This window comes from Pteropus vampyrus, unplaced genomic scaffold, assembly GCF_000151845.1.
Source record: "Pteropus vampyrus isolate Shadow unplaced genomic scaffold, Pvam_2.0 Scaffold96, whole genome shotgun sequence".
In the NCBI taxonomy this organism is placed as follows: domain Eukaryota; kingdom Metazoa; phylum Chordata; class Mammalia; order Chiroptera; family Pteropodidae; genus Pteropus; species Pteropus vampyrus.
In genome coordinates, this window is record NW_011888877.1 from 3118079 (window position 1) to 3140289 (window position 22211).

General features: G+C 37.1%; 1 protein-coding gene across 1 annotated transcript in view; it reads right to left on the reverse strand.

The window, feature by feature from the left end:
- Positions 1-6521: 6521 nt before the first annotated feature.
- Positions 6522-22211, reverse strand: part of NEBL (nebulette) — a 153551-nt gene continuing 137861 nt past the window's right edge. The window contains exons 27-28 of the mRNA XM_023533124.1: positions 14431-14537; positions 6522-11970 (exon numbers count right to left, since the gene is read on the reverse strand). Of these exons, the coding sequence (XP_023388892.1) occupies positions 11794-11970; positions 14431-14537 (284 nt within the window). The 3' untranslated portion in view covers positions 6522-11793. The remainder of the gene's footprint in view (positions 11971-14430; positions 14538-22211) is intronic.

The following is a 22211-nucleotide window of genomic DNA, read 5'->3' on the forward strand; positions in this document are numbered from 1 at the left end:
ATTATTTAATGATAAAAGAAATTTTCATTATACAAGATTAAATGGAGAAAAGGTACGTAAAATTGTCTCTAAGACAATTATTGTTAAAAATATATGCACACGTATAAATATCCTGCAAGGATACACATCGCCACCGAGAATTTCTCGGCGAGTTCATAAGTTATTTTTTTCTTTTCCTCACTCTCCTGAATGTTTTATAGTTAGGATGGATTCCTTTTGTTAAAAGCATAGAGCGACATGTTTAAAAAAAGAAAAAGAAGGAAACAAGACACGGAAGGGATGAGATAAAAGGAAAGGAAGAAGAAGGCAGAAGCACGCGTGCTGGGAAGGGGCGATGTCATAACATGCCACGCATTTGTCTTACGGTCGAAGTCTGAACTCTGCTGGCATCACAAGCTGGGCATATATGAGGTGTTTAAAAAAATGTTGGTTGAAAATTGATATTTAAAAACAAATTGGGTAGAAGTCCCGACGCCATCGACCTACCCAAATGACAAGCCATCTGCGTTTGGAGCAGATGGCGGCTTAATTCTCCCTACTGAGTCTTCTCGGGAGAAGGAAGGGTTGGACCTGGAACAGGAGAACAGGTTCTAACTGAGTATCAGTACTCTGAAGACCCTGTCTTCCTCTTATCTTAATTTGCAGTCGTAGGGTCTTAAAAGAAAGAGATACTGACTTCCTGACCTGTGATATGAGAATCTGGACACCATCAATACTTCTGCTCCTCCTCAGTGTCCTTGCAGTGGTTTGGAGGATCAAAGTCAGGCCACCACCTGGGATCACTTTCCTCAGTGCTCACAGCTGTTACTGGGACATGAAAGGAACAAGGATGACTAGATATGAGCTCATTGTCCTCCTCCTCATTTTACACAGATTGAGAATCTGTTAAGAAAACCAGCAGCTGATGGGAGAGGCACAGTGACGGAAAACAGAAGAACTGAGGTTTTATCCATCCTTTGAATCACCTGCCATTTGATTATGACCGAGTTGCCAATTTTCTTGGTCCTTGAGCTTCTGTCTATAAAATGAGACAAGCATGCCATATCTTCCTGAAGGCGAAGTGTTGGACTGAGGTCTCTGCTCCCCTAAAACTCTGTGAGTGTAAGGGGAACATGTTGCCATTCAAACTCATCTCCCTCAGAAACGTGCGATTACCCCAATTCAACAGAATGTAGATTCTCTACTCGGACTTTAAAAAAAATCCACAGAAGAGCTGGGGCATCCTAAATTTAAAGAATGTGCCCCAACTTGCGCTCACACGAAGTTAATTTTCAGCATTTTCCAGATGCATCCTGAATCCAGCTTTTCAATAAAAGGGTTAAACAAACGCATCATCGTTTTGTGGATATTACTATACTGTAAAGACATAAAAAAATAAGCAAGGCCAACACCGATTCTACTTCCTGAAACTGAAATAATTTCGAAAGATCCAATTCCACTTGAAGCTAAAACTTTTGAGTTTTTCATCCAAACGAGATATCGGGAGCTTTGTGTCTGCCCTTGACTCAGCCACTTCCTTTTCCTGCCGTGGTTGTCTCTGGGTTTTCACTCCTCTGACACAGTTATCTTTGGGATGAGGACTTCTCTCCACCCCAATCATAATCTAAATCTTTGACCTGTGCATAAACATAATTAAATTAAATCTGTCCAATTCTTAACGATTAAAAATGTCAAAACTGCCATTTTAGGGTCTCAGTCATGATCAAAGAACTTACATCAAGACCGGAAGCCCCATTCGAAGTTCTGAAAATGTTTCCGCCTTCTTTACATCCAAAACTTTTTAATGACACTAAGAGGCCGGCACAATATAATTATTGGTCTCCGACCACAAACATCTTTTACTTGCCTGCTTGGAAAATAAATCATCATAAGAACTATCCTCTCCCTCAACTTCCATGTCTTTCTGGAACATAAATCATAGAAAATAGGAAAAATCTCATCGTGCTCTTGGGTCCCCAGCTGCAGGGAGAGGGGAGCCACACCACCTGGACCACTGGATGACACTGAGAAGGAGCCCGCTCAGATGTGTCACAAAAATAAGTTTGTCCCACAGGCATTTCAGGCACCTCTTCTCCCAACCCCACAGAAATTAATGTAAACCAGAGGGAACATGGTATGTAAATAAATGATACTACATATCGTTACAACACGGTTATTCTTTGAACAGGATTTTAATTGCATAGGTCCACTTATACATGGATTTTTTTCAATAAATACATTGGAAAAAATTTTGGAGATTTGTGACAATTTGAAAAAACTCACAGATGAACTATGTAGCCTAAAAATATTTTTAAAAATTTAAGAAAAATTAGGTATTTATCTATGAACTCATAAAATACATGTATTTTCTCTTCCTTATTATTCGCTTAATAACATTTTCTTTTCTCTAGCTTAGTTTATTGTAAGAATAGAGTATATAGTACATATAACATACAAAATGTGTGTTAATTCAGGGGTCCCTGTTAGGAACCGGGTCGCACAGCAGGAGGTGAGCAGAAGGCAAGCGAACGAAGCTTCCTCTGTATTCGTGGCCACTCCCCAGAGCTAGCATCACCGCCTCAGCTCCACCTCAGATCATCAGGCATTAGAGTCTCATAGGAGTACAGATGCCTGGTGCCAAAAAGGTTGGGGACCTCTGTGTTCATGGATTATATTACCAGTAAGATTCTGGTCAATAGTACACTATTAGTAGTTAAGTTTTGAGAGAGTCCAAAGTTATATGTGGATTGTCATCTGCATGGGGGAGGGACGTCAATTGTAAAATATGACATTATGGCTGAATCATTAACACTGCCCTTTTTTTTAAAAAAAAGCAGCCTAACAAAATGTCGTGTAGACATTCAGAAGTCACCTTCTGTGGCATCATCTTGAAAATCAAAAAATTTCTTTCTGAAAGAAAGCTGTACATGCAGCCAAGAAATGTTTGTAAATATCAATGAATGTTCTCATAACAAGCATTTTATTAGGCATTGATTGATTAGGGGAACCAAATACATCCAAAATATTATTAATGATTAGTTTAAATGAGGCAATGACATCCAAGATAAAGTGGGCAAACATACTTTCAGACTTTTAGAGGAGGCAGATGTTCCATTTTCTTGCTGGAATTCTATAAACAAAGCTATAGTTTACCTCAGAGCAAGGACTTACATAAAATCACTAATGACTTTTTTGCACTGTGAGTAATTTTTCTCTGTACTGTCCAGTTAATGTAGCAAGTCTAACTCATATAACATATTATATAGGAAGGACAACCCCCAAATGTTTGAAATCTAAAATGGAAGAGAATGGCATTTTAATCAGTGGTTCTCCTGCCAACTGTACGACGTAAACTCCAATAAGCACACATTTTCCAAAAATATGCAAGGAGGAGGTAAGAACACAGAAAAGCCTACATAATAACCAATCATCCAAAAAAGGAAATGAAGTATTCCACATCTATAAAACTCTGTTTATACAACTAACTCTTTGCAACCTGCTGAATTTTTTAAAGAAGAGTAAGTTATAATTAGAATAATAAAAGAGTAGTACATACACATAAATGAATGTACATGCATACCCTGACTTTTGTCCGTAAAGACCTTTATTAAAAGTATGAAAATCTGCCACTTTGACTTACATTAAAATATGGGAGTGGACTGGAGTACTTCTATTACTAGCTGCCAGTGGCTCAACTCTCCCACACGCATAATGCCGACCTGGACAGATACTGTTCTCAGTGCAGCTTTCAGAACCCAGTTCTAAGAGCAGCTCCTCAAAGAAGTCTGCACTCGCCCCCCAAGTCCACAGCCACGAGGACTCGGGGTGCACGGGGCTTCCCTTCTGTAATGTCTCAAACTGCAATTCAGCAATTCATTGTGTAAGTGTACACAAGCATATACAAATGTGTACATATGTATTCTTAGTTGTTTAGTATGTATAAGCTTTGTGAGGAGAGTTCCTATGTCTCTTCCTTGAATCATACATAGCGAATGTATGTTGAATGGATAAATCGCAGTTATTGCTGCATCCACCTTAATCAAGACTAAGCCTGGCAAAATGAGGTCTTTCTGAAAGCTTTCCAAAAACAAGTCAGCTTTCCTCTCTGGAACAACAGTGCCCACATCCCTAAGGTGGCCCCAGTGACTTCCGTGTTCTTTGCCAAACATTTAGACATCATGAGACCATTCCCCGCAGTCCTTTCTTTGTACATACCCGCTGGCTGAAGGTAAACTCATTTGCTATTAATTATGGGCACCCTTCGAAGGGCTCAGGGAAACAATTCCTAACTAAAGTGATTTTCAATGGAATGTGTAATGTAATGTATCACAAACAAAAGAAAATTTAAGACAACTTTGGAGCATTTGAATTATAATAATGTGATCAACATTTCAATCACATTTGCCACTGTTTCATTTGAGGGACGTGGTATAAATCTCTCCAACATCTGTGAAATTTGTTTTTTTTGCCAAGATAAGAGGAGGTGGCCTCACAGTGGCAGCTGGACACAGCCTCGTGCACCTGGGCACAGAGTGTGGGCACACCCTCAGCAGCAGGCGTTGGGGCTCCCTAATTGCGGGGGCAACCATTAATAAGAATCCTTTCCTTCCCATCTTTTGGTGGCTTCTACCCCTTCTGACCACCTACTTTACTTTTTACTCAGCCTACTCTGAATAGCTTCTCCCCATCTCACGATTCTTTCTTACTCATGCTTTCTGCTTCTCCCAGCTTACCCTTACTCCTACTTCCTTCCTTCTCTTTCAGCTTTTAATAATACAACCAGTTAGTCAACTTGCTTTATGTTGCGAACTCGGGGATCCCTGATGTGGATGGGTTCAATCACCATCATCCCTGCTGAGCAGAGTTCTTGCGTTGTTTCTATTAGGGGGACCTGGGCAGTCTGTAGATCGGTCACTTCGATCCAGTCAGTTATAACCAGATTGTTGACATCAAGGGAGATAAAGTTAATTTGGCTTTGGATAGCAACCCTCTGGCTATCTTGGATCGAGAACCAGAAACAAGTTCATTTAAAGGTAATCTAATCTAAATTTGGGATGCAGAAAAGTTCCTAATTTTTTCAAGTGGAATAACCAGAGCTCAGAGTTGGCTCTTTCTTTATTTTAGTCTTCTAGTTTCTTTCATGTTTGCTACTTAAAAAAAAAAAAAAAAAAGTGAAAGGTAGCAAAGATCAAAATGTCATGGTATAAACACAAAATCAGTAACTGGGTCCTCTGTTCTAATATTGACTTTTCACCCTTTAAATCTATTTTCTCATTCTATTTTTCATCAGAACTCTGCTGCTCCAAATACAAATATAATAGACAAAGGCCTGAGAATTTTGCTTAGAACTACAGAAAGTAGTTTAAGTTCTCCCTTGGACCATATCCGGTTTTCTGCCATCACAAAACTCTTATTCAATCCTGTTTAGGAGAAGCAGATTACATAGAGAAAGGAACAAAACTTTCCTTTTATCTACTTTTTAATTTATGATGTCTGAGTATTTTTGTAAAACGTTATTTTGGTCGACTTCTGGTGGTCACGTATGTCTTAAATTCCTATAAAAGTAACTTCACAAAATTTTAAGTTGGTAAAATTATAAGCATAGTATATTCTAAACCTAAATTATTTTAGTTTAGAAAAGAAATCTTGCTAAGTTATTTATTTCTCTGCGGCTTGGGTTCCAAAGAGTAAATTTATTATTGTGGAGAGGAAAAAATTCTTAGAGAGAGAAAAAGAGTTAAATTCTTCAAATAAGTAAATGAACAAATAAGTGAGCTGTTTTGTAATTGAAATAGCATCATTATATTTGATGATTACTATCACAAATATTCATTTCAAACTTTTGGAATATAAAAAAAAAACAAACAGAAAATTCAAGATTAAAAAGAAGTGTTTATTCTAGGAGCAAGTGTCCTAAATGTATAATCTGCAAAGTTTATCAGTTTATAATTAGGAGAATTTATGTGCTATCAAAGAGGTACTTCTATAAAAATAATACGATAAGGCTGGCTAAGGTCTTAGTCTCAATAGATTCACATGAGGATAAAAATAGGGACTAAATCCCTTTTTCCAACTATGGAAAAATTAGAAAAGCAATTACGTTCTATGATAAATGAGCCATTCTTAGCTGAGAAATCAGAGCATCTTCTCATTTCATGTACTTAATTTGTGCATTTTCTGTTACTGCTGCAAGCTGTTTCTTTCATCTTGCAAATTCAAGAAAATTATAGTTGTACTATTGAGGACATAGGAAGAATTTCATCTCGAAAGAAGTGAACTACAAAGACATATTGTTGTAGTACTTTGATATGAAATCAGAAAAATTCTGAACTTTAAAAATCATAATATTGTTACCATTTAAAACTAAGTCTATGTGGGGGAGGAAGCCATATTTTGAATAACTCATCAGTGTAAGTGCACTAAACCCAACATATACCTTTGTTGAGATTTGATGTGAGTTGTCATGATAAACCTAATACCCAGAATATTATCAGTGACCCCATGCTCCAAGAAACCAAGGTGAGAACCAAGAAGTGGAACCATTTTGTTATATCCTGCATTTATTTAAGCAAACCGAATGTGTAGAGATAGGAAATTAAAGCGTTATCATGTTTTACAAATACAGAAAGAAGACACAGAATAATAAGACCCTGAAAAAAGTGCATGTGAAAACGCAGTTCTGTCATAGGAGAACATTTGCAGTGACCACACTGAAGCCATGGCCGACACATCCACCCATCATTCTTGTTATGACATCGTTCAAGTAGTTTTAATAGATAAATCAGTGATTTACTTTTAAACAAATAAGAATACTAATGATTATGGTAGCCTCGAAGGATTCGTGAGTGATTATACTGTACATACGTGATGGTAGGCTCAATGCCACTGTACATTATGCAGGGGGAAATATGTCTTATTACACGATTGCTGTGACATCCACTAAAATGTGAACTAGTTTGCATAGGTTAGTCCTTTGGGCAGCACGATGTTGCTCTAGTCCACCAAGGCTTAAAGATTCACAGTGTAGAGGAAAAAAATATGAATTAAAGCATTTCTACTAAAATATATTTTAATAGCTGGTGTTAACAATTTGCATAACAAAAGCCAAATTATATTAGTAACATTGTGTCATTCTCTAAGTCCCTTCAATTTAAAAAACATTGTTTCCTTCAAAACTATACCTCTCAAAGTTAGAAGAATCTTGCAAATTAATCATCAACCACAATTCTACATATTTCGAAGCAAACAGAAGCCAAACTGCACGATGACTCGATTTTGCATAATCACAGGTCAAAGGCTAACAGTTCCATACTATGCTCGTATCACACTTATTGCTGCTTCTAAATGCTAAGCTGCTCATCATGTGGACACCAAAATATGGGGCTATTGTGCAGATTTCTCTTTTCTTTTAAGTAAATCATTCTTAATAGCAACTGGATTACAAAGAAGTATATACTACGCAAACTGGATACCATATATCAAACACAAAAAGCATATGGAATTCCCATGAATACGCTAAAGTAATATGGACAATTGGGGAGGAAATTTGCCCTGGGAATCCCTTCCAGGATTGTGGATTCCAGGAGTTTAAACATCAGAGAATGACGGCCACAGTAGCATCATACAATGCCTTGATTTTTTTTTTTTTTTTTGATCAGCAAAAGTTAATGGCTGCCTGGAAAGGACCCTAGTGGGCATGGAATACTTGAGAAGGGCATCTTCATTTTAGCATTCATTTACATAGCTTCTTACTTAACTAAAGCTTTCTCACCTCCATGTCACGATCCCCAAAACAAGCGCACTCCGGCCACTTTCAGATTATCAGCAGCAAAGAGCTAAAGTATCATGAACTTATGAAATGAATTTCATCTTGTGCAATGAATGCAGCCTTGTAACATAAACCTTCTATCTTTTTCTTTCCTATTTTTTAAATTAATTAATTTATTTTTTATGGTGACATTGGTTAATGAAATCCAGTGTTTCAGGATAAATCTTCTATCTTACAATAGGTATTTTATTTTAAATCTCAGATCTAAAGTCAATGTTTACGCATCTCAACTATATATAAATCCACAGAGAACCTTTCAGAAATAGATAGGAGTCAGTACTTTCTAAAGTTCTAAACCTTTAGAGGTAAAATACAATCAGCTATCCCTTTGTACACCTGTCAGGAGCTAATCTCGTTTCTCCACCACAAAAATACCAATCATGTATAATAAAATATTACTATAGAACAGGCAGGAGCTTGCTTGTTTGATTTTCTTTCCAACACCATGGTGGATAAACCAGGGTATCAAAAAGGCACCTATTTCTTTATATATCTCTATTATAATTTTGGTATAAACTATATCCACTTTCTATAGGGATGTGTTATTAAAGGATCACACATATTTTCTTTATCTTTTCACTAAAAACAGTCCTCTGGAGAAGGATAAACCTGCAAAAGAGATGCACCTCCTGAACTTCCACTGTTTTAGAAAAGCTGGCTTCTCGACCACTAGCTCAACATGGAGAGAGAGGATAAGGAAAGAAACACTTTGGGTAACCCTGTCAAAACTGCATCTTCATCCTCTTTGAGCAATGAACCTAGCGGCATGAGAGGGGCTGCTCTAGCCTCATCCATCTTCATACAAGGTGCTCTTTGAAATTGTGCTTGCAAATTCCTGTGTGGTGTCTGGAGGTGGGAGGGGAGGCATGAGAAGATGCAGGGACATCTGACAATCAGATACATATTTCAAAGCAGGCTACACTGCGGATGTGTAAACAATAACAAGAACACATGAAGAAGTTGTTTTGCCACAGGTGAGAGATAGAAAGCTTTCCTAGAGACAAAGAATTAGTAAAAACGTTTACTACAAAACCTTACAACAAAAGCATTATATTCTGTTGCTATGCTTTTCTCCAGAAAGATATGATCCACATACAGTTTTGTTTGCGAAACCTTTAAAAGCATATCAAACTGCTCCTTGTGCTTTTATCGGGCTGGAGAACACATCAAATTTATAAAAGCAGGTGCATGCTCTCTGTAAAGTCTACTTAAACTTGATTTTTAAAAGACATGTTTGTTAAACCCTTCTTTAACTGTCAGTGTAAAGTATGAGACATCTGTTGGGAAATTAAAGGGGGGGTGGTGGCGTGTGGAAAGAGGCAAAGTTGTTCAAGAATGTAATTTTGAAAATGCTGCTGTCAAAATAGCACTTTGGTATTATACATATATGTTTCCTGTATTTCTGCTGAGATGGTTATTATCCTGACAAATTTTAGAAACAATAACAATCCTATCCAATTATAGTGTCAGGAACATGTAACATCCTGTTCTACCTCAGTCTTTATTGTAAAACAACTTCCCTCTAGTTAAATTCTGATCAGATCTTAATTCCTAAAGACTGGAAGCAGAAACACCTAGCTATGCAAACACTGTGTAAAGCTTAAAATCTTAGGAGAATCATTCCCCAAATAAGTATGACTTTTACATTCAATGAATCTGATTTTCTGATTTTGAAATCTGTGGATGAGAGAACCAATGAAACATCAAGCTGCTACTTTATTATAATCATTTTAAGTTAGTTTTCTTTGAGCTTCTATAAATGTGCTAGCTATCAAAAATCGTACCTGTCCTACATTTATGTCTGCAATTTAATCAAAAACTATTCCTTTTTATAATCATGAAAAGAGTTCTGTCTGGGTGAAACGTAAATGTTTACTTAATGATATCATAAAGTTGAGTCAACTTATTTCCTATAGTTTTAATACACAGAAAATTTTGCAAGAATATTGCAAGATCGGCTTGTGTTTGTAGGTTTGTGTACAAGACATTAAAACTGACATGGGGTTTAATCCATTTAATCATGACTGGTCATTTCAATGATAGAAAATCAGTCAAGCTGGTTATTTAGTAATCTGTAAAGCCCCCTCAAAAAAATCTGTAGTAATATTCCTACATTTTTTCTTTTTAATTTTTAAAAAATTTTCAGCTACAGCTAACATACTGAACTTTCTCTTTTCAATTTATGTCTGTCATGTAAATGCAGCTTACGTGTAATAAACTTTACTTAATACACTTTTAACTGAGTAAAATGATTTTCAAAAGTATTTGCTACATTTTCAAAGGTGTAAATGAACTAACATTTGCCTTTGGACTAATAAGCATTTCAATAAAAGATATCTTACAGGATATTTTGTTAATTTCTTTGAATGTATCACATCAGGTAGATATCCCCAAGACCCATACATTTTATTACAGTTTTATAACTTTGTTTTTTTTAGGTTCACCACAACTGTAGAGTCAGACCTTGCTTAAATGCTACCCTGTTGCAGTCTCCAATAACTGGCACAATCAGAAAAACAAAGTTGCTGATAGACAGTAATTTCTCGTGATCTTGACCGTGAACTCCAGGTGAAATTTAATGACCCGTCAGCAATGGCTGCAGTCATGGCTGTGAATCCAGCAAGAAACCTCAAGGTCCCTCATTTGGAAATCAAAATCTGACAGTTCCTTTTCTGGTGGGTTTATACCTAAAATCTCTGATGACATTTCTAGCTCACCTTCTGAATGTGATCTGGAAAATAAAAAGCAGAAAGTAGAAAGGAAGTCTTTTCATTAACTGGCTTCAGTGGCTAGATTTCCACTCCAGAATCTGAATACCATTTTCCAAAATAAGAAACCAGATCAGCTCCTTCTCTCTATGTGAAGTTGGTAACTTTTCTTTGCTGGTTTTCTCCAGCACACTTCATATTCCACTTTGTCACTGGCTTGTGTGAAGTTTTCTTAACTTTTAAATCAAGAGCGGCATTAAGTTAATGAAAGCTGTTCAGTAAACACCTAAATCACTTATTTACTAGAGTATACGACTATTTCCTAAGGTGCAAATCCTTCGAAACTAGAGTGCGATGCAGCAGGAGAATCTCAAGCAACTTTTCAAAATATGTTTTTCTGATGAGCTGGCAACTAGAGGAAAGGCTTTTATATACCAGCCACACTCTCTGCTTTAATCACAGGGATGGGCGGGACAGCTGCCTATGTTACAGAAGCTTGAACCTACATGTCATGCAACAGGGTAAGGGTGATTAGGAAATAATAGAGATGGACTTAAGTTTGCCCTCTGCAGAGTAGCTGTGAAGTCATTTGGTTCTGACAGTCTATGGAGCCAAGCATACACTTGGGTCCACAGAATGTAAATGGGGAGTAGGATGTGCCTTGGTACAAATGAGAAATAAAGAGAACCAAGTTGGCCAAGGAAACAAAAAATTTTCTTTGTTCAACAGAAGTTTCCAGGTCCCTAAGGCCACCAGTCAATTTAATTTGAACCAAACTATTATTCTGCCACTGCTTGCATTTATTATATTAGGCAATTTTCACTGGAATTGGAAACTGCCTAATGACTCCAAAACTAAACAGTTTTTAAATTATTGGCTGTGTTACTGAATTAAGAGAACTGGCTTCTGGTGATTCCAAAGTGACAGCTAAGAAGTCTCATATACTTGTTACATTTACGGGACAATCAACATCTCTATTAAAGTCTACAAAAATACATTTCCCAGAAGGATTCAATAGCCAATCAAAAGAAACCAATAACACAATTAGCAGCACCAGGTCTCCAGACCTAATTATTCTGTTTGTAGGAATTACTGAAAACGCTGCTCTTTTCAGCCCAGAAGTCATTCCTTCTTCCTGGTGCCTGTGTGTCTAATTGTCAGAGTAAGGATAGATTATTGTAAAATAACTGCCAAGTTGTCTTAAAAGTAGCTTCTATCTCTTAAAAAGATTAGGTTTAGAATACATTAGAATAGAGCTCAAAGGGCCAGGAGAAAGGATTAATTAACAAACTCGATGTAATTCGCGGGGAGCATGCCCGTTTTCCCCGTTCTCTGCACTGTGCCGTACATCCATCCGTCATCGATGGGCTGCACGTTGACGATGTAGTCGCCATCCCTGAAGGACACCTCATCTTCATCCTGGGCACTGTAATCGTACATGGCTCGGTAGGTCCTCTGAGAAAGGAGAGACGGGGTCACACGATGAATACCAAAACGGTCACAGCCACAAATGCCAGTCCCAACAAACCAACCCGCACACAAAGTAAAACTATTAGGAATGTTGCCAAGTACATTTATTTCTGGAGATCTAGAAACCAGAGCCTGCTGTCCTAACTCTGCTCATGTTAAGTTTACTAGACGAGCAAAAAAGAATAATATTTGGGGGCAGAACGGGGATAGAGCAAACCGCTCAATACAATCTATCCTTAGCCCATCAAAAAGGAAGCTCTGAAGAGTAAAGCTCAACTGCCCCTAGTTTCAGCTTAGATTGCACAGTTTCTCCCCTGGTCCCCAGGATTCAGAGAACAAAACCTGCCATAGTGGCAGACAGATCCAAGTCACTGCAACTGGTCCCCTGGCACAGGCAATTAACTGTTCTTAAACAGGTATTAAGAATTGTTGTTATCTCTTACAAATATATAAAACAAATAAAAGGGAAAAAATCAATAACTTACTCATTTTATTGGTTTTTGTATCAGAGTCGTAGAAATTTAGCATGTAAATATTCTAAATATTAAGGTAAATATAACTAAACCTTTGATGAAGAAAATGTTTGCTTCCTGACTTCAAACTACATTACAAAGCTATAGTCATCAAAACAGTAGGCTACTGGCATAAAAACAGACACGTAAATCAATGGAACAAAATAGCCCAGAAATAAACCCATGCATATACGGTCAACTAATTTATGACAAAGGAGCCAAGAATATACAATGGGGAAAGGACAATCTCTTCAATAGATAGTGTTGGGAACACTGGACAGCCACATGCAAAAGAATGAAACGGGACCTCCATTTACACCATACACAAAAGTTAAGTCAAAATGGATGGAAGACTTGAATGTACAACCTGAAACCATAAAACTCCTACAAGAAAACATAGGCAGTAAGCTCCCTGATTTTGGTCTTGGTGATGGTTTTTGGATTCAACACCAAAAGCAAAGGCAACAAAAGCAAAAATAAACAAGTGAGACTACATCAAACTAAAAAGCTTCTGCACAGCAAAGAAAACCATCAACAAGATGAAAAGGCGACTTACCTAATGAGAGAAAATATTTGCAAATCATATATTTGATAAGGGATTATTATTGAAAACATAAATTGAAGTTTACTATACTTGTTTTCATTTAAGGCCAAGAGTTTAGCTAATATGAACATCAGACAATCTCAAAATCAATTGAACTTATAAACTGAGGAAATTGACTGAGACATAAGGATTTTAGAGTAACTAAAGATAACTTTCAAATTGTTGAGGTGGGGGGTGGCACCTGTTTCTGAGTTCTCAGGCAAAGGCCAAGTGACTATGTCAGGAGCTTGGAGAAGGAATTTCAGCATGAGATGGCACATTTGACTAAATGACCTGGAATACCGCTTCCAAACTTTACATTTAATGAATCAATACTTCAAGATTTCCAACAAGAGGGTTCAAAGACATGTTGGTTCTATCATTTAGGTTTTAGTGACCACTCTGATTAATGTCAAAGTTAACCAGTTAATATGACAAAATATTTGTGCTTAACACACCTGAATGAAGATCATAATTAGCTAATACTGATCACAAAGTTAACAATTAGGATATTGAACTGGTAGATTCTTTGTGTTTTATTGTTTACATGTTTTCACATCACACATTCCTTTCTCAGTGGTTTTTCTCTATAAGTCTTTAGCTTCCTTCAAAAGGGTTGTACAAATGGAAGCATATCATATACCCTTTATATGAAAATGTGCATGTCCATCAACTGATGAATCGATAAAGAAGATGTGGTCCATACATATATAATAGAAGATTAGTCATCCACAAAAAGGATGAAATCTTGCCATTTGCAACATGAATGAGCCTAGAGGGTATTACGCTAAGTGAAATAAGTCAGAGAGAGACAAAGACCATATGATTTCACTTTTTTGTGGAATATAAGAAGACAAATTAAATGAACAAACAAACAAAACAAAACAGATTTATAGATAGAACAAACTGATGGTTGCCAGGGGTGGGCGAGAAGTAGGAGGAATGGGCGAAAAAGGTAAAGGGTAATAAGAGGCACAAATTTCCAACTATAAAATACGTCAAGGAGATGTAATGTAAAGGACAGGGAATATAGTCGATAATATCATAATAACTTTATATGGTGACAGATGGTTACTAGACTTATTGTGGTGATCATACGTAAGATACGTAAATGTCACATCACTATGTTGTACCTGGAACTAATGTAATATTGTGTGTCATCTAGATATTAATAAATAGCAAATTTTAAAATGTAAAATAAATAAAAAGAAATAAATAAATCAAAGTCATTTTAGCATCGAAAAAAAGAAAATGTGCCATATTCAGTTCGACTCTATTCCACATGCATTTCTATTTCGGAGATGAAATGGGAAGACCAGGAGAGAAGGAACATTTCAAATCGACACTTACCAGATTCTGGGAATGCTGCATTGACCTCATGGATGAAAGGCTGGTCTGGTGCATGTACCCATAGCCTTGGGAATGGCTTTGCTGGTAGGCTCCAGGAAGAACAGGTGCTGCACATGAAATACACACATAGATTCCTTAAAGCAGGTCTCAAAATACCCCTCCCGACCCCTCAAATGACTTCTTGCTCTTCTGGAATCTTCTGAAACAAAATCTCATTTTTGGTGTCATGTGAAATTTGAGTATTGATGTTATAAGTAACCTCTAGATTAGTATAAATTTCAGTAATTAGGACATATATAGGGAATCAGTTGAACATGCAGTCAAAATATATTAGAAATATCTGTATTACTCTACTACAGATGCTATGTTAAAATAACACAAGTGCAAAAATAAATTTCCCATAATCCCTTAACAAAATCATGTTTTCACTTGGCCATGGTGATCCTCACAGGCATTAAAAAAAAGGGTATTTAAAGGAATTTCAATGGATTGTCAAACCAATGACAGAGTGTAAATGCTTTCACTAGATACTTCAGAAATAATGGGATGTTCTAAATATTTTAAGACATAGAGCTGAATGTTACTTTTACGAAGATGGTAAACATAGCAAATATTTAGCAATGTATGTTTATCAGTTAATAGTAGGTCTACATCCTTAAAATAAACCTTTACTTACAACATACGAATTCCCAATTTTATTTTGGCTGTAAGTCAAGACTACATCGATCAGCTGCATATGTTACAAAAGACTGAGAAAACCAACCACTTAAGGAATTTCACAAACATATTCTTCTACATCAAAAAAAAAATAGTATCAAAATAGTATTCACTTAGTTTGTGCTGTTCTCACCACTAATTTTGACATTCGAAAGACGTAGTTCCTATTTGGAAGAACACTGAATCCTAAAGAAACCAACACAGAAGCTAGATAAAAACCACAAAGTCAGTTGATCAGCTTGTGTGTTTCTCTATAAGTATATTTAAGAACTGGTAAGTAGAAGCTTGGGCTTTAAATGAGGATATTTTAGTAGTATGTCCTTCATTATGTTTTGAATTAATTAAATGATACATTAGTAAAACTTGCATGATACACATGCTATAAAAATCCAGAACAGTTGCCATTTTTGTTGCATATATGAAGAAATTATCATGGGTTGATTTATTCGGGGCAGTTTTTATAGTAAAAGAATAAAGCAGATGTAATTCCTGAGTATTATGAATAATTAATGTTTTATAAGTGGCACATTCATTCTAATGATATATGAGAACATCAAACTTTAAAGAAGTTTAATCATCAGAAAATTACAAATCATTAATGTGTTCTCCAGATGATAATGATATTGTTAAAGTGCATTTTTTTTAACTAGGTCTTGAATTAATTCATATTACAATGTTGTTACAAGTTGTGTTGATTTAATGTCTAGATGTGGCATCAAAGAGAAATTGCCAAGATCTTAACTTGGATTCGTAGTACATTATAAAGTTATTAAAACATTACACATGAAATACTTCAGAAAAATCATACTTTTTAACATTATCAACTCAGTTTAAATATTTAATGTCAAGAGATGTCAAGGATATTGTCAAAATTCACTCATGAAGAAAAAATAATGAAATCCCCATGAATATCTGAGCCCACTTAATCAGCTGAGTAAAAGGGCCTCTTCTGTGTTGGAAGCTGGAAGCACTGACCATTTATTCATTCCCTTGACTTTCAGCAAATATTTATTAAGTGACTTCATGTGTGCATAGGGTGTACCCCACTGCTTGTCATTTAGTAAACCTCCCTAAATGTTGACAATTATCACCGTCCACTGTGTTCAATGCTTGCCAGGCAGAAGAAAAGTGACAAAAACAACTGCCCTCTCAGGACAGTGATGGCCCTGGACATTGGCTGTTAACAAATGGCTCTGGATACTTAGGGCTTTTCCAGTTAAATACATTAGTCAGTGATTCCAACTGCATGTTCCAGATTGGCACTCCTGAACTGGTTTTTAATCCATTAAACAAGTCATTTTATTAATTATTATTTTAATGTATTCATAAATACTAAGTAAAATTAAGTAAATAACCCTGTAAAGTTACTTAAAGTTAAACTTTTAATCCTTCGTTACACTATTTAACTATGACCTTTGATGTACAGGGTTAAACATAACCATCTTAAAATATTTTGGGGGAAAAAACTAACAAGAAAGGACAACAGTGAAAAAAATGTTAAATTTGCTATCTCCTATGATGTAATATGTTTACGTTTACATAGTTTGTACATCATACTCCTAGTCTAGTGCCCAGAAGTACTGATGATTCAAGAATTTTTTAACAGTGTTCTCTAATTTTTGCATTTAAATATCAAGTATATTCACATCTACTTGATTACTCAAGTTTGACCTTCAAAGGGAATCTGTAGGTATTATCAAATACAGTGGGAAACAAAAGTAGTATATTTGTCTTAAATTTGTGTGTGTTTGAGAGAGCAGGATTATATGCTAAGAATGAGAAACCTTGGAGCAAACATCATCTATCTAGTCCTACGGTTTTTCTTCATGTCTCTGTTGATTATTTCCATTTTTCTCTCTGGGTGCATTACTTAATGCAAGTCCTCTGGAGTCATCAAACCTTGTTATCTATCTTTTACCTGGTACAGTGAAAGAGTTTTTAGGAAGCTCTTGTTAGGGCTATGAAAAATATAACTGAGAGCCCAGATGAATCAACTTAGTAAAAGTAAATGCCTGAAACAAACGAACAAACAAAAAAGCTGGAGTAGCAATACTTATACCAGACAAAATAGACTTTAAAACACAGGTTATAACATGAGACAAAGAAGGACCCAGTAATCCCACTTCTGGGTATTTCTCTGAAGAAATCCAAAATACTACTTCAAAGAGACACGAGAATCCATATGATTATTGAGGCATTATGTACAATAGTCAAGATATGGAGGCAACCTGGCTGCCCATCAATGAATAAATGGATAAAGAATAAGTGGTACATATATACAATGGAATGAATCTCGCCATCTGCAACAACAGGGATGGATCTAGAGGGTATTGTGCTGAGTGGAGTAAGTCAGACAGAAAATGGCAAATACCATATGATTTCACTTATATGTGGAATCTAAAGAACAAAATATACAAACAGAAACAAACTCATAGATACAGAGAACATTTTGATGGCTGCCAGATGGGAGAGGGGTCGGGGGCTGGGTGAAAAACAAAAAAGAAGAAAGAAGTACAGATCGGTAGTTACAAAATAGTCATGGGAATGTAAAGTACAGCATAAGGAATATGGTCAATAATATTGTAACAACTATGTATGATGAGTAATAGATTTATCAGGGTGATCACTTTGTTAAGTTATAGAAATGTTTAATCACTATGTTGTACACCTGAAACTAATATAATATCATATACCAACTGTAATTAAAAAATTTAAAAATCAAAAATTTTTTAAAGTGCCAATTTAAGAAGAGACAGACATTGACCTTTTTTATTGTTTTACTACACGAATGCTTTTTATGAACCATAGGTAAAACAAGCAAAAGAAAATTAAAAGCAGTAGCTTTGGAAATTGGGTTTATTAAGAACTTAGCTAAAAGATAATTATTCCATGTGAGTCTGAGATTTCTTCCATGAAAATATGGAACTCAGAAGGTAGAGCAAAAGGTTGATAGGCTAATTTCATGACAAGCAAGGACTTCTTATGGAAGAGAGGAGTGTACAGCACCGTCTTTGTAAACCAGTGGCCAGATCCCATGAGCATTGGTACAGATGCATGATGATAAAGGTACGATGGTCTTACACCCCAAGAGTTTTGAGTTTGAGGGTTTTTATTGCAAAACAAGTGGAAATCACACACGATAGCTTTCATTATCCTAAGGCAACAGTAAAACACAGACGTGTGACTCAACTTTCATCTCACATTGGTAAGATTTATTGACCCGAGATCCGGAAGCTGGCAAAAGCGCCAAAGGCTTCAGGATCGATTTGGAGCATCCTTTTAGTACTTATCCCACCCGAATATCACTTTCACTGCACAATAAAGTCCTTCCACAAACAGCCAGTTTACTAATACTTTCTATTTAATGTGTATTCTTACAATGGAAGGAGACAAAAACCAAGATAAAGAAGGAAGTAGACGTGAAGATTATAAAACAGAAGATGAAACTAGAGGAAGAAAAATTTTAGGAGCCTTCCCAAATCTGAAAGTGAAAAAATGAGGAAATACATGCAAACGTACAAAGATTGAACAAACCAAAGAAATGCACCTACAATAAAGGGAGAAGCTACCACAAAAGGACACCCACTCTGGGGGACATGCCCAGAACAGGTGAAAGAAGGGGGATTACTAAGTGTCCTCAGTGTGCGTGGACTTTCATGTTGTCTTTTAGTCATTCAAACAGCTGTCTTAGCTAGGCATCATTCCCGCTTTACAGAATAAAAACATAGAAGATGACAGAACAATCATCTCCGCATAGTGACACGAAGAAGCTCTCCACTCATTAAAGATGAGCCTCACCCTGACCGTGACTGTAGGGTAATCGTAGATGGCCAGACTCCAAATGCAAACAATAAAAAGGGTGCTTTATTGATGCCTTGGTCCATTTAATCTGCTATAACAAAACACTATGAAATGGGTGGCTAAAACAAGAAACATTTATTTCTTCTAGTTCTGGAGACTGGGAAGTCCAAGGTTAAGGCATTAGCAGGTTTAGTGTCTGGTGAGATCCCACTTCCTGGTTCAAATCGCCGTGTCCATATGTGGCAAGAGGGGATAAAGGAGCTCTCTGGGGTCCCTATTATAAGGGCACTAATCCATTCATGGGGGCCCCACTCTTACAGCCTAATCACTCCCCAAAGGTCCCACCTCCTAACACCATCGCAATGGGAGTTAAGATTTCAACATGTGGGTTTGGGGGACCGCAAACAGTCTATAGTAATTAGGTAACTCCAGACATAGCACAAACGGAGAAAATAATTTGGGGATTTTTCTTACAGGTTTATTTGCTAAAAGTTCCAGAATAAGGAGAAAATCACCAGAAGTTCTCCTATACAGAATATAGGATGCAGTAAAATTACTGTCATACTTCTAACACTGGACTACGTTTTTATCAGTTAATGTGTGTCAGAGAACTTAATGTGGTTTTTGCAGGGTGGGGTTAGGACAAAGAATATTTAGACAATCACAGGGGAAATGCTAAACTGAATGAAGACATAAATATAAAAGAGAAAGTGTAAATATGCTGCTAGTTTTGCACAAAATAGTAAATAATGAGCTATATCCTAATTAGATCTCACCTAGGCCGTGAGCAAGGCAGTCGAGTGGTAATAGAGTAGGCTCATGATGTGAACCCTTTTGCTCAAACGGCTTTTGCATGTGCCATCAAGAGCTCCATGTCAGAACCCTCAAGTCCCATGGCATCTGATTCTCCTCCACAAACCACAAGTAGGTACTAAATCCACAACATTTATGCCCAATCCAGCAATGAGAAGCTATTTTTTGATCTGAGAAAATTCCTAGCACTATAGAAAATTCTTTTCCTGCCTGGCAAAAACAAACAAACAAACAAACAAAAAAAACAAAAAACAAAAAAAAACAAAGAAAAGCTAGATTGCCTCTAGGTTTTAGTTTGTTGGTTTTTAATGATAAGCTGTGAATAGACAGCTGCCTAAGACAGGCTTGCTACTTAATAAACCGTGAACAAACAGACTTTAACATAAAAATGAAATGACCTACAACTGCGTTAAAACCAACAAGTTTTAAAAACATACATAATTATCATTAGTGCTCAAATGTTGGAAATCGTATGCAAAAATAAAAGCAATTGTTACTATTTCACATGTTAAATTTCGAACTCAGGTAGGGGCCATGAACTGTGAGAAGGAAGCAGACAGAGGAGGAATCAGTTACCTGCAGTGGTTTCCATCCTGGCCGCATATTAAATTCACCTGGGAGCTTTTAAAACCATGTTAGGTCCATGTCCCAGGCCAATGAAATCAGAATCTCTGGGGTGGGAATGGGAGGAACTGGACATTTGTGCTTTATTTTTAATATCCTCCTAGTGATGAACCACTGAGCTACCATCAGCTTCCTTCTCCCCCAAGTGACACAAATTTAGGGGCATGTGTGGCTCTGTTTATGCTAGCCCCAAATTCTCTCTCCCCCCATCAAATGGACTAAATCTTTTTGTCACCCTCTCCCATTCCTATGTTGAAACCTAACCCCTAAGGCGATGGTATTTTGAGGTAGACCTTTAGGAGATGACCAGGTCATGAGGGTGGAGCCTCATGAACAGGATTAGTGCCCTTATGAGATGAAGTCAGAGAGCCAGCTAGGTCTATTTCCACCATATAGGGACACAAGTTGGAGAGAGCAATCTGCAACTTGGAAAAAGGGACCTCACCAGACCGGACCATGCTGGCAGCTAATCTTGAACTTCCAGTCTCCAGAACTGTGAGGAATTGATTTCTGTAGTTTACAAGCCATGCACTCTCTGGCATTCTGTTGCAGCAGCCGGAACAGGCTAATACACACACCCAGCCCTATGACCTGTTCCTAACAAACAAGGATTTAGGAAGCAACCAGGGATTATGAGAAGAAATTTGAGTCAAGAGGAAACTCACTGGGGAATAATTCAGAGGCTAATATGCAATACCCCTGGTAAGGCAAGTACCACAAGGCACCACCAAGGGGAAGCTGACTAATGCAAGCTGACCCTGCCTCCTGGGGACTGACCAGAGCAGAACCTAGTCACCATCTGAGAGGACAGGGGGACTGTGTAGCCAAAAATGTCTTGAGAAATTCAACCATTATCTCTCAAGCCAATGCTAGGGTCCTAGCAATTTCCTCGTCTAGACTCACTCACATAACATCTGTTTCCATTTTCTAGTCTTAGATAAATTTTATTGCTGTAAGTTACAAAAAACCTCTTTTAAGAAAATACAGTACAAATGAAAATATTTGAGCACCTAGGCATGTGCCCCTATGAAACTTAAGGGGGGAAAGATGGAACATAGGGATTATTTCCCAAGGAACACGAGATGTGAGTACAATGAAATTTAAATAATGTAAATGGTATGCTTACAATTAGGGGAACCAACTCAGTTTGTTCAGGACTAACCCAGTTTTAGTTCTGAAGGATCTTCTCAGGAAGGCCCTTTATCTTGGGCAAAGTGGATGGTCTCCCTACTGACAATGTGCCAGGCCCTGTGCTTAGCATGCCACATGCATTAGCTCGTGTAATTGTCACCATTTTACTGATGGTAAATTCCCAATTTTCACGGATGGAGACAAGATTAGCAAGATCAAGTACCTTGGTCAAAAATCCCAGAGCTAGATAAGAGCCAAGATGTAAAAGCCAAAAATCTGACGTCAGAACCTGAACTCTTGACTATAGCACACCAAAATGCTCATGGAAATTAAAGACAAGACAGTTTAAGATTTATCTCCGAATAACCATTGTGAATTCAGAAATGTGAAAGAATACTATGCTCTAGAGAGCAGAGAAGCTTCTAGAAGTAGTGAGGACTTGATCTGAAGCTGGAAGAGTCGGCAGTCAACCATTCATTCCTGCTGGTGGAGCAGACAGGAGTGAGAGGGAGGGAAAGGCAAAAGAAACAGGGCATAAATGCTGGGGAGATCAGCACATCAGGCTGGCTGTGCTTCACAGAGGCTTCTCTTTTTGTCATTGGCTTTTTTGTGGTAAACTTTGGAGTTTAAACTCCATAAGTTCATGTGTGTGTGGTTGATGAGGTGTGCCAGACCATTTCTGGAAGAAATTATAG